The 12,917-nt window shown below is 55.0% G+C and overlaps 1 protein-coding gene across 1 annotated transcript; it reads left to right on the forward strand.

The window, feature by feature from the left end:
* Positions 1-9,669: 9,669 nt before the first annotated feature.
* On the forward strand, positions 9,670-10,202 carry TMEM275 (transmembrane protein 275; the record flags this gene model as incomplete). Its single annotated transcript, XM_081224179.1, is given in 2 exon segments — positions 9,670-9,688; positions 9,691-10,202. Coding segments are annotated over 2 exon segments (531 nt in total).
* Positions 10,203-12,917: the final 2,715 nt, after the last annotated feature.

Genomic DNA, 12,917 nt, shown 5'->3' on the forward strand with positions numbered 1-12,917 from the left:
GGAAGCTGAGATGGGCGCTCTGAACGGCGCAGCCCACAGCCAGGGTCCTCCCGGCACCTCCGGGTCCCCGGGAGCTGCTCCCTGGAGCCCCTCCGCCCTCACGCCCCCGCCCACCCGCTAAGCCCGGGATCTGCAAGCCACCAGCCAGGTGAGTGAGGGGGGCCGGCCGCCGCTCCCCCCAGCACCCCCCTCCAAGTTGGCACCCCCCTGGCTGCCCTCCTCTGTAGGGATCCTTCCTCCCCTAGGGGTTTCCCCGGGGGGCAGGTCCGGCACAGAAGTGTCCACTGGACCGGCTCAGGCAAGTGCAAGCTACAGGCACGTTGGAGGAGGCTGGAGGGAGGGCAAGGGGATGAAAGGAGAAGGGAGACGATGGGGAGGGTAGCTTTAGGGTTGGAGGAGATACTCTATATCCAGCCCTAAACCCCAGGGGAACTGAGTAGTGCCCAGACAAGAGGTCAAGTACCTGTAGCCTTGAGCACAGTTCTCTGAAAAGAGGTGAGAACGACAGAGAGGGAAACAGGAGAAGGGGGACACACAGCACGGAGAGGCTGCCTTGGGCCCCTCTGCTTTACCCTGATCCCTCCCCCATCTTTAACTCAGTAAGAATCTGCCCTAGAATCCACCTCCAGTCCCCACCCCACAAGCTGTCCACCACACCCTCCCAAGACCCAAAGTGAGGAGGGAATGGGGAGAAGTGGGCACAGAGCGACTTCAAAACCAAGAGACAGATAAAGGCAGGCCGCAGTGGCCCCTCTGACCTTAACCGGTTGTCTAACCGATATTTCCTGGGCACCTGGGGAGACCCAGATACTCCAGTGGGGATGTGGCAGCAAACAAGGTGGATATAATCCTGGTCCTCAAGGTAGACCAGTGGGGGATACAGACCTGGACACAGCAGTTCCCCATCACCGAGGCAAAGGAAGGCTTCCTGAAGGAAGCGATGTCCCAGCTGCGCTCTGACGGTTGAGCTGGAGTTAGCCAGGTGAACGTAGAGGCAACAGGAGCAGCAGCGTGGCCACCCGACCACACCTGGTGAGTTCTGCTCCGCTCCAGCAAAATCTAGAGGGCTGCCTGGAGGGAGCTAGGGCTGGGAGAGCCCAGGAGGGGTTTCAGCAGAGAGCGATGGGGGAGGAGAGTGGAGTGGGGTAGCAGCGAGACTAGAGAGGAAGGGATGGGTTCTAGACCGCTGGAGGGAAGAATCTGCAGGGCTGGAGATGGACTAAATTGGAAATGTGGGAGGGAGAGCCTGAGGGAGGAGGAGGTGCAAGGATGGAGCCAGGTTTCCGGCTGGGAGTCTGGGCTTTGTGGGAGAAGATGAAGTTTAATGGGCTTGTTTCCAACAGGAAGAGAATGTTCCCAGGAGGGAGCGTTCAGGGGTCCAAAGCTGTGGAGAGGTCAAGTTAGCTAAGGACTGAACTGTCCTCACTGAATTCAGCACCGAGGAGGTGACTGGTGGCCCTGGAGCTAGCGCCTTGGGAGCGCGATGGCACAGAAGAGCGACGGGAGTGGACTGACCTTTGAGAAGCGGGTACAGTAGGGAGGGCAGACAGTGCTCTCAAGATGCAGGCAGGTGTGGGGGAGGTGGGGGCTTTGTTTGGTTTCAAGAAGGAGAGGCTCGAGTGCCTCCAGGAGGTGCAGGCGTGGTGAGAAGGGCTGAGCACTGACTAGGAAGGGGGACGTTCCCCAGGAGCCTTGAGGGCCTGAGTCGCGCCAGAGACAAGGGTGCACGAGGGCCCTGCTGCCCAGCTGGTGCTTTTCTTTTCACCTACAAAGCTGAGCAGTTTGGGCACAAACGTGGAGGAGACAGAAAGCTGGACTGATGCAGGGTCGAGGCATCACTGGGCAGCTTTGGCAGAAGGACAAAGGAACAAGTTGCAAGACAAGGTAAACTGCAAGAGGGTAAGCGAAGTAAGGCAGTGGGGGTTCTCGGGTGGAAGCAGAAAGAAGCAGAGGCAAGAGGCTCACGGAGAAAATGTAGAGAGTTCCAGGATTGCATTAGATCAGAGCACTGTTACAGCAAGAGCTGCGGAGTCGTGGTGAAGAACACAGATTTAGAAGACACACAGCCTAGGTCTGAATCCCAGCTCTGTCACACATTATCACCATGTCTGTGACCCTGGGCAAGTGATTCAACCTCTCTGAGCCTCTTTGTCCCCATCCAAAACTGGAGATGGCAATAGCATCTATCTATAGGGTTGTCATAGGGCTTAAGTGAGTTAATAATATAAAAGGCTTAAAACAGTGTTTGGCACATAGTAGGTGCTGTGCAGGTGTTTCTATAGTGGTAGCAATGGGGTTTAGTCAAGAGTAGGATGGCTGGGTTTCTCAGAGGTGGAGGGATTCAGGGTGATGACAGGGGTGGTGAGGTCCTTGGGGTAACGAGGGGGAGCATAGTTGGGGTGGAATGGAGGAACTGGGTGTTGGAAATGAGCAGCCAAGGAACGAAGAGGGTGCAGGGTGGGGTGGTCGTGCAAAGGATGCTGAAGTCCCTCAGAGGACTTGGGCTGGAGGAGAAAGAGCGCCTCCCAAAGCCTTGGAAGGAGGTGGGCAGGAAGGGCTGCAGCCAATCTGCAGTCCACCTCCATGCTCCCAGGCAAAGAGAAGTCTCCAGAGGTACCTCTGCTGGGCAACAGCTTCTTTCTACCAGATAGGCAGGCAACTGAGAGTGTCTTTCTGTCTGGCTATGTGTTGGCCTGTGTTTGCAACTCTCAGTGTGTAATGCATCTGTGTGTGAGTTTCTTTTCCACTGAGTGTACACGTGTGATGTGTGTGTGTGCACATGCACTCAGGGATGAGGATCATGGGGCCCAGGTGTCGGACGCAGGAGCTGGGAAGCCACACCTCCAGATTTCACTCTCTTCATTCTCTCGTTTCCAGCCTGGGGAATCTGGGTGAGCCCCATGTGAGAGAGAGAGTGTGTGTGTGTGTGTGTGTGTGTGTGCACGCTCTCTCGCATGTCTATTGTCTGGGCAGAAGTAGGGGAGCCGTGGGATTGGCTAGGGTGGGGGTGGTGGCAGCTTCGGGGGCTCCCAGGAGGCAGAATTCAGTTGGCAGAAGCTGAGAGCTTCCAGGGTAGTGAACAAGCTGGCACTGAGTAATGGTGATGTGGGAGGTTCCCTGAGGATGGGGTTGGAATGGAGGGTGGTGGATGGGGAGGCCAGGGGAGGGGGCTGGCCCAGACTTTCTGGAACTGAAGAGGAACAGAAGGGCCAAAGCTAAGGAAAACAGAGGGGTTCACAGTGAGGGGAAAGAGCTCAGACTGAGCAAATGAGGGACTCAATCTCACATGGAAGACAGGGGGCTGGGACCAGTGCCTGATGCTTGGAGCGAAGCCCCAGCCCCCTTGCCCAGAGGCTCTTGGGTCCTTGCAGCAGGAACCTGGGACCAGGAGGCCTGGCAGCTGCCCCTGGTCAAGTAACTGCTCTAGAACAACACAGACATCCCAGATTCAGGGACTGGGTGGGTCAGGCTGACCTGAGGGGCTTCAGACAGAGACCCCCTCTCTAGGAGCTCTGCATCCACCTATGGAGGACCATCCTCCCTGGGCCCCTAAGCTTGTTGATGATTGGCTGGATAGTAATAATCAATTACTAATTTTTAAAATAATCAAATATCTCTATACCTTCTGTAAGCAGAAATTCTGGTGTAGCAGAAACAACATGGCTTTTCAATCTGACAGAACTGGGTTCAAATCCCAGCTTTACCTATCACAACTGAGTAAACCAGGGAATGTTCTTCACCTCTCCCAGCCTCAGTTTCTCACTGTGAACTGGGTTCAGGATGGCAACAGCTCACGGGGTCATAGTAAAGATTAAATGTGTGAGTGCAGGGAAAGTGCTTAGCACAGAGTTGCTGTTCAACGTGAGCACCCATCTCCCCAAAATCAGAGCTACCCCCCACCCCACCCCCACCCTGAACAGCAGAGCATCAGGTTACTTCTGCAGGGCAGGGTGAGGGGAATGACTTAATCCCAGCCCAAAGCAAAGAACAGCCATATTACAGATAAATGTACAGTGTTTTGAGATCTTTTGCTATATTGGCAGTAATTTCTGATTGGTTTCCATGTCCACCTTCACAAACCACCAGCAGCAGGAGGACAGATTCAGAGACAATAATCTCGTTAAACCTTTCCCTTTACATTCAGCAGCTGAGGCCCGGAGAGGGCCCCTGGCCCTCCCAAGTTGCCCAACCAGACCAGAGTCAAGAACCCTGGTTATCTGAGGCCCAGCCCCTAGTGTCTGCCTCTGCCCCAAACTGCTTATGGCCTGGACTCCCAAATAGAGTCCACAAGGCCTCCCAGGCCAAGGCAGGGCAGGGGGCACTCTGGCTGCCTGACCAGGGTCATGCGCAGCTGAATGACAATGGTCAGAGCCCTGGCTTTGTGGGAAAAGGCCAGGTTCTGGTCTGGCTTGGCCACAGACTCCCTCCATGAGCTTCCTCACTCCTAGCCTCAGTGTCCCCCCTCTGTAGATGAAGGAATTGAACAAGATGATCTTTACAGGTTCAGCAGCTTGGGGTGCTCACTAAAGAGAAGGTTCCAATTCTAAAACTCAAGATTCAGAGCAATGACCTTCCCTCCTGCTCGGGCAATGGGGTTGAAGACTGGCCTTGGAATGAGGTAGAAAGGGTTTGAAGGGATATTTGAAGGGATAGCAATAGCACCAACTCGGAGGGTCCTGCTTCTGAAATTAAATACTCCATCCTAGAAGTGACGAATGTCACAATTCATTGGCCAGAACTAGTCACACAGCCCCACCTAATCACGAATTGGCCAGAAAGTGCAATCATAACATGTGTTCAGAAGGCGGGAGTACCAAAAAGATTTAGTGAACAGCACCAATGACACCCAGAGCAGAGCAAGCCAGAGCACTCACTACAAAACAGTATCCAACAGCCCCAGCTGGAGGGCCACAGTCCACCAGATGGAAATGGTGTTGCAGACTGAACTGCAATAGCTGAACGACCTCAACACCTCACCCCTGCGTGCTCCAGATCCCAATTAACCAGGGTGGAGGCAACTTCAGGAATCAGCCCTTAGCCTGTTCTCTGCCTGGGGTGGAGACTCTGGGAGTAGTCTGTCTTCCAGAGTCAGTTCTGACTCCCAGGAGCAGGTAAGAATCATTCGTTGGCAATTAGCCCCTGTAAGCTCAGCCCTTGGGCAGGTATTTGCTTTAGCTGAACTGAGTGTGCTAAGCCAAGGAAGGAGCAAAGTGAGTTTACCTTCCTTAAGAGACACACAAAACACACCCTGTCCTCCTCTGCTGTTGATATTTGAGCAGCATAAGTACTGATTACAGGAGCTTATCTACAGAAGCCTATGCCCTGTGCTTCTGTCATTCAACAAGCACTTAGCAAACCTAGCGCTATACTGGGTTGAGAACTCAGGCTTTGGTGTCAAGACACCAGTTTTCAAATCCTGGCACCACCACTGCCACTCAATGGTCTTCGGAAACTTGAATCTTTCTGTGCCTCAATATCCTCATATACAAAATGGGGATATGACAATAATACTATCTCATGCTGTGAAAATTAAATTAGATGTTATTGCAAAGTGCTCAATATAACACAACTAACTTGGTTAGCAATCTGAAAGCGCTAATTTCAGATTCTCATCTAGACTTGTTTATGGCTAAGAAAGCCTAGCTTGTATCAGACCAACTCACTCACTGAGGGTAACTAAAAAGGCTGGATTAAACATTTAAGAAATCTGTTTAAAGGCATGGGAGAGCTACCAAGGCAGTAAGGACCTGAGGGGCCAAGATCTTGGAGAGAAGAGAAGTAATTTTTTTTTTTTTTTTTTTTTTTCTTTTTGCGGTATGCGGGCCTCTCACTGTTGTGGCCTCTCCCGTTGCGGAGCACAGGCTCCGGACGCGCAGGCCCAGAGGCCATGGCTCACGGGCCCAGCCGCTCCGCGGCATATGGGATCCTCCCAGACCGGGGCACGAACCCGTATCCCCTGCATCGGCAGGCGGACTCTCAACCACTGCGCCACCAGGGAGGCCCAAGAGAAGTAATATTTTATTTCACTCTTTCCCTTAAGGCATTTTCCAGTTTGTAGGGGGCAGTGGCCATGGAGTTGGGAAGTCAAAATTGGGATTTAGGGCTTAAAAAGGGGAAAGGGGGCTTCCCTGGTGGCGCAGTGGTTGAGAGTCCACCTGCCGATGCAGGGGACACGGGTTCGTACCCCGGTCCGGGAAGATCCCACATGCCGCGGAGTGGCTGGACCCGTGAGCCATGGCCACTGAACCTGCGTGTCCGGAGCCTGTGCTCCACAGCAGGAGAGGCCACAGCAGTGAGAGGCCCGTGTACCGCAAAAAAAAAAAAAAAAAGGGGGGGGGGGAAGGCCCTGTTAAACACCTCCAGCTTTTAGTTGGGGGCCCCAAAAGGCTATCCTCTGGGAGTACTGGTTAACCAGATATAGACCAGACTCAGGAAGACTGAAACACAGCTCCCAGTCAGTGCAGTCCCAGATTGGGCCTGTCCCTTCTTCAGCTGCATGTCAGAAGCAAAAGTAAATCTTCTCTAAAGGAAGATAACATCATCCAGGGCCTCAAGCTATCTCTACAATGTTGGGCATTTAATAAAAAATGATCTGGCATTACAGGAGATAAGACTTAATGACCCAAAACCAAAAGCAATAAAACAGACAATAGAAACAAGAGATCCAGATGTTGGAGTTTTCAGACATGGACTTCAAAGAGTTTAATATGTTCAAGAAAATACACAAGAGGGAGTTTTTCAGTAGAAAACTGAAATCTATGAAAAAGAATCAAGTGGCAATACTAGAACTGAAAAGTTATAACAACTGAAATTAAGAACTGAATAGATGGATTTTACAGCAGAGAAGACACAGGTGAAGAGAGGATTAGTGAACTGGATGACAGATCGGTAGAAAAATAGCCAGAGAGAATGGGGGCGGGGTGGGGGGGGCTAGAAAATACAGAATAGAGTATAAGAGATGTGTGGGACAATATCAAATGGTTGAACATGTATGCAATTAGGTTTCCAGAAAGAGAGAAGAGAGAGAATAGAGGGAAAGATAATGGCTGAAAATTTTCCAAAACGGGCGAAAATCAAGCTACAGATTGTAGAAGCATCAGGAAGCCCACAAAGGATAAATACAAAGAAAATCTCACCTTGGCACATCATAGTAAAACTGCCAAAACCCAAAGATAAAGAGTCTTCTCTATAAGGGAAAAGAAAGGTGAGCCTTGGATCCTCTAGGCACCTAGGCCTCCCCGCACCCACCCCCCCGACCCTTGTTCAGTGTCAGCTTTCAGGAGTCTGCTGTGAGATAAGGTGAAAGGCCAGACACTATCCCCTCCATCAGCCTCAGACAGAGCCTTCCCCATAGGAAGGATAATGTCAGATAATGATGAGGTACAGAAGGGGTGAAATTTGGGAATCTCACAGCACCTCCTGAGGGCAACAGGAAGAAAGTGTTGGGATTTATCTCCACATCAACACCAAGGGGATCAAACCCTTCTCTTTAAAATGAAGCACGATTGCATACGGTGTGAACTAGACCATGTGTTCTCTGATTCTGGTCTTCCTTTTAGTCCAGCCACTAGACCCAGATCAACTTCCCTCTCCGAGCCTCCATTTCCTCAGTTGTAAGATGTGGCTGTTAATAAGTATCAAGCAGGTGTATCATTCAGTGATGTCATGGATGTGAAGCTGCTTTAAAAGCAGTAAATTGTACCCCTTCAGCGGTTGCTATTGCTGCCTGGCAGAACCAACAGCAGCAGATGAAAGATGGTTCATGCAAATATGGAGCTTCCTGAGGAATCTGTGGTTGGTAGATGCCCTCAAGGGTCAACACGTGCTTTCTTTGCCGGGATCTGGGGATTTCTGAATTCCTGCCAGTTACTGTGTCAGCCAGGAGCTTCTCGCTGGAGTTGCAGGAGAGCTGTCACCTCCCCTGGTGCCACCTCCCACTGTGACGCCAGGGGAGGAAGCCCTGGAGCCTTCACATTGGGCAGACCCTCTGACCTGCTTGGGCCAAGCTGATTCCTACCTGTGTCCAGAGTGACAACCTGAGCTGCCCCTCCCCAGCACTAGGCCTCGTTTTCACACACCCCATCATCAAATTCTCTCCAACTTCTCTGTGTACAGGCTTTGGACTCAGGAAGGATAATTCAGGGCCTGTCCCTGAGCCACTTCCATCTGAGGGACAGACTAACTGTTCTGTTTGCAAACTTGACATGATTGACCCCCCCCAGATCTGAGACCTTAGAGCCCCTTCTCTATCAGCCACCACTATGACATGACTCACATGGAAATCTCACTACGGCCTGCACTGTTCTAAGCACTTGATTTAGCTTACAGCATTTAGTTATCACCACGCCCTATCAGGTAGGTTCTCTTATTAGCCCCACATTACAGGTGTTAACACTGAAGCATAGAGAGCTAGTCCACTTGTCCAGGTCATGCTCCACTACTCATCCAGCATGCTCCGTGCCAACCAGTAGTCCCATCTAATTACTCCCCTCCCACCCCAACTCAGAGCCCTTTTCCGACACTTTTTCACAATTCTAACACAGCTCCATGGCTATGATCTCATCCTTCGAGGGCCTTAATACCTGTGATTTCATGCTATAGAGCAGAATTCCCAAATAGAAGTCTTAAATTCCCCGGACTCTGATGGCATTACCCTTGCTTCTGTATGCATTACCAGAATTATAGAATCCAGTGATAGATTCCACAACCAGATACAATGAGAAAATCCTAGAAAGGGATCCTAGTACCCAGTGATTGGGCTTCTGAGTCCAGGTTCAACACTAGACTCCTGGGGAATGGGATGGGGGTAGGAGTGAAATCTAATAGAATGCCCAGTCTGGGAAGGGCCCGGGACCTTGGGTCTGCTCCAGCCCAAGCCATGTAGGGACTGTCTCTTCTCACTGACCGTCTAAAACTTCAGGAGCTCCTCACTCTGATGTGGTCACTCACTCCAGGGCCTCATCTGATATTCGGGAAAGTTAATGTCATTGCTATGCCTATCAGAGCCTAGGGTGGTGACCCCCAGGCCAGGCAGCAGGTCATGAGGTCCCGGTCCCGGATATTGGGTAAATCGCTAGATCTCTCTGAGCTTCAGTTTCTTCTTCTGGACGAGCTGGGGCTAGACCAGATGATTTCTAGGGCCTCTAACACTCAAGGGAGGAAGCTGTCTAAGTCCCAAGAGCTGCCACCTGGCCTCTGATTAGAGCTACTGATATGATTATCACTCAGTGAGCACCTAGGCACCGTGCCAGGACTTTACACCTATTTACTCACTTAATTAGCCCAAGAAGGCTTCCTGGAGGAGAGGAGGTGGAGGACCTGTGTCTGTCTGGAGGACATAGGGAAGTGGGGAGGGAGGGAAGACGGCAAGATTAGCCACGAGGAACTCCAGGGACCTGGTGGGATAAGGGAGTCTTCCCATGGGGGGTGAGCTGTTGCTTCCCAAAGGCAGAGGCAGAGACAGGGGCTGGCCAAGACGGCATGGCCTCCGCACTCCCAGGCACTGAATGTAGCCACAGAACGGAGAGTGGGGTTGGAAGCCCAGATGCCCTGCTGATCTCTCCCTTGATCTGTGCCCACAGGACTACTGTGAGCTGAGCCCCTGACATGTGGGCTGGCCGGGGCCGGCGGCAGGAGGGAGCTGGATGAGTGCCCGGAGTCCCCAGGCCGATGCCGCCCCCGGAGAAGAGCCAGGCACCCCGGCCCGGGCGCCCGCGGGCCGCGCTCAAGGCCGGCTGCCCGGCCCGCCGTCCCCGGCGCTGTTCTGCGCCTGCGGCCTGTGCGTGCTGCTGGCGGGCGTGAACGTGACGCTGGTGGGCGCCTTCGCCTCCTTCGTCCCGGGGCACAACGCGCCGCTCATCTTGGGGCCGGCGCTGCTCGTGCTGGCGCTCGGCTTCTTCGCGGCCTGCTGCGTGTATAGCCGCCGCCGCGGGACCGCGCCCCGTTCGCGCTCGACGGCGGCCGCGGGTCCCTGCCAGGGCGGGGGCGGCGGGCGGGTGGCGCTGGAGATGGAGAGCAGCGAGCGCACGGCGCAGGACACCACGGCCGTGCAGCTCAGCCCCGCCGCCTCGGCCGCGTCGTCCGGCCGCTCAAGCCCCAGCCCCGGCCCCTTCGCCCTGGACGCCCCCGCGCCCGCAGCCGTCTACGCGCCGCGCGCCGACGGGGTCCCGCTCGACCTGCCCCGGGAGCGCGTCGCCCCCTAGCCGCCCGGGTCCCCGGCCCTGACTCCCCTGTCCCGGTTCCCTCCCCTCAGTGCCATTAGGAAGAAAGAGAGGGAGGAGGAGAGACAAGAAAAAGAAAATTTTCATACGGGTCCGGTGCTGGGCACAGGTGGCCTCCTCTGTCCCATCTCTGGAACTTCCGGGGGAGGGAGGGGGGAGTGTGAGGATGGTGTCCAGGCACGGCCCTCAAAGGGTGGGGTCTGCGGGGCCCTAGTTTACCTCACTCCCCAGAGGTCCGGAAACTGGGCTGCTGGTCCTTCCCTCCCTGGGCACTGTGAGCAGAGCCGCTCTGAGGGGCTCTCAGCAAGGCCCTCGCCCCCAAGGGGTGGGAGGAAGAGGGGGAGAAAGGACGGGTTCAGCCTGGGCTGTCTCCTGTCCCCGCCTGCTGTGAAAAGCTGCCCGCTCCCCTCCTGTCCCTCCCCGCCCTCCTTGTCTCTACCCCAACATGACCTTTTGGGATTAATGGGGGGAGGATATGATTTGAGCCAGATCATCCCTAAGATAGAGCTGTGTTGAGCACACTCCACCCTTTCTGCCCGACTAGAGCAGGGGGAGCTGAGCTGGGGGCCGACAGGGAGGAGTGGTGAGGGGGCTCCTCCCACCCTGAAGGTCTCGGTGTGAACCGCACTGTGTATTCCCGCTGTACCTCCCTCGCTCCTTAATAAATCACCTTTGGAGTCGTCCTCTGCCCTTGTGCAGCGCAGGAGGGAGGAGCTGACTGCGGGGCCTCTGACCCAGCACCCTGGAGTCTTCGGTCCTCCCACCCTGCGGCAGAGTGCTTCATCATCCCAGCACCAGCCCCCCTTGGAGACCTGGAAGGGAGCCCCAGGGAGAGGAGTGTGTGACTGTGAACAAAAGACTGTCTGAGACTGTGGGTGCCTGTGAACATCTGTGGAAATAGGGTGTCGGATGGGTGGCTGGATGAGTACATGAGTGTGACTGTGGGTGAGACAGCCTGGCTACGTTATGAGATGGGGAGTGTGGGAGTATTTTGGGTGACACTGTCTGACATCACACCTGTGTGGGAGCATGTGTGTGTGTGTGTGTGTTGGTGGTTCAGGGCTGGGTCACCCAGCAGGGATGGTGAGGCAAGAAGGGCTCCCCAGGGCTTCCCTGGTGGTGCAGTGGTTGAGAGTCCGCCTGCCGATGCAGGGGACGCAGGTTCGTGCCCCGGTCCGGGAGGATCCCACATGCCGCGGAGCGGCTGGGCCCATGATCCATGGCCACTGAGCCTGCACGTCCGGAGCCTGTGCTCCGCAATGGGAGAGGCCACAACAGCGAGAGGCCCGCGTACCGCAAAAAAAAAAAGAAGGGCTCCCCAGGTCTTGCAAAGCCTACACCTTTCTCCTGGCCTGGCTGAGCTTGCAGTCTGGGCTCAGCCTGTCTTCTGTCCAGGTGGATGAGAGTGCCTGGTAGAGAAATGCAGGCTGCCCTGCAAGAAGAAACAAGGGGGCTGGGGGCTGGGGGGAAGACACTGCAACCCTGGGCCAGCCCCTCCTCTCACTTCAGGGACCCAGGCAAGCAGTGCCCAGTGATGGTGGCACGCACTGGCCCACCACCCCTGGCTGGCCATGACTCCCTGTCCAGCTGCCCTTGGTTTCATCAGCCTCCCTTTCTCTTTCCGGGCTGGGTTCTGCTGCTCTTCTGCCCTGCCGCAGGCACTTTCCACCAGCCCTGGGGCTCTTCCTCCCTTCCTCTGACCCTCTCTCTGCCTCTTCCTCTCCTGCTGTCTCCCTCCCACTGACCTGAAGAAGAGTGACTCCCTCTCAGTGGGTTCTGAGCAGGTCATCTCTATTAATTAGCACGGGTTGATGGTCCTAACCTTTGAAGCATCTAGCCCCTGGAGCTGATGACCTCTTCTCAGAGCACTTCCCTGTGTGTGTGTGTGTGTGTGTGTGTGTGTGTGTGTGTGTAAGGAAGGCCACCTCCCCAGGCTCCAGGCCTGTCTCTTCTGGTCCACTGGCAGCCTCAGACGCCACCTGCTGCCTTGGAAGAGTAGGAGGTGAGAGGGGCCACTGCTGATACCGCCTTGGGGTGTGGACCACCCTTCTCCCACCACCTTCTTAAGAAGAGGCACCCCAGATTCTAGCCCAGGAATGCCAGGCCCAGCCCAAACCCCTCCCCCTCCTGCTGGCAGAGGCCTGGAGTTGCACCATCATGGTTTCTTCCTCTTCTACAAGAAGACTTCCAGATCCTGTCTTGGAGCCTGGCTGCTGGGGAGGAGAGTGAGCATGTGATAGGGTTCAAGGCAGTGGGCCACAGAGCGATGGTGTGAGTGAATAGAATGGGATCAAGGTGGCAGCAGAGGGCGGGTTGTGGGGCATGGCTCCTTGGAGTCTCCCTTGCATTGTCACGGCCAGCTGAAGGTCATCTTTTGTCCCGTCTGTGCCTCCTCTCCCTCCCCAGGCACACCAGGAGACATGCTCTATACCCCAGGACCCACTTTCCAATCAGCCAGCCCTAGCAAAGCCCCCCCAGTATCCCTCCAGGCCTGCCACACCCGGGGACTCCTCCCCTCATATCCCTTCAGGCCCCCCTAGGGCAATGCATCCACCGTGGAGCCAGTGAGGCCCAAGGGCAGCCGCAGTCTCCACACACAAGGAGGCTGGAGGATTGCCCTGTCCCCGCATGTCTGCAGTCCCCTCCCGGGCAGGCACCAGGCCCTGAGGGCAGAGAGGGGCTCCAGCAGGCCACCAG

Source organism: Mesoplodon bidens (assembly GCF_964165515.1).
Source record: "Mesoplodon bidens genome assembly, chromosome: 2".
Lineage (NCBI taxonomy): Eukaryota > Metazoa > Chordata > Mammalia > Artiodactyla > Ziphiidae > Mesoplodon > Mesoplodon bidens.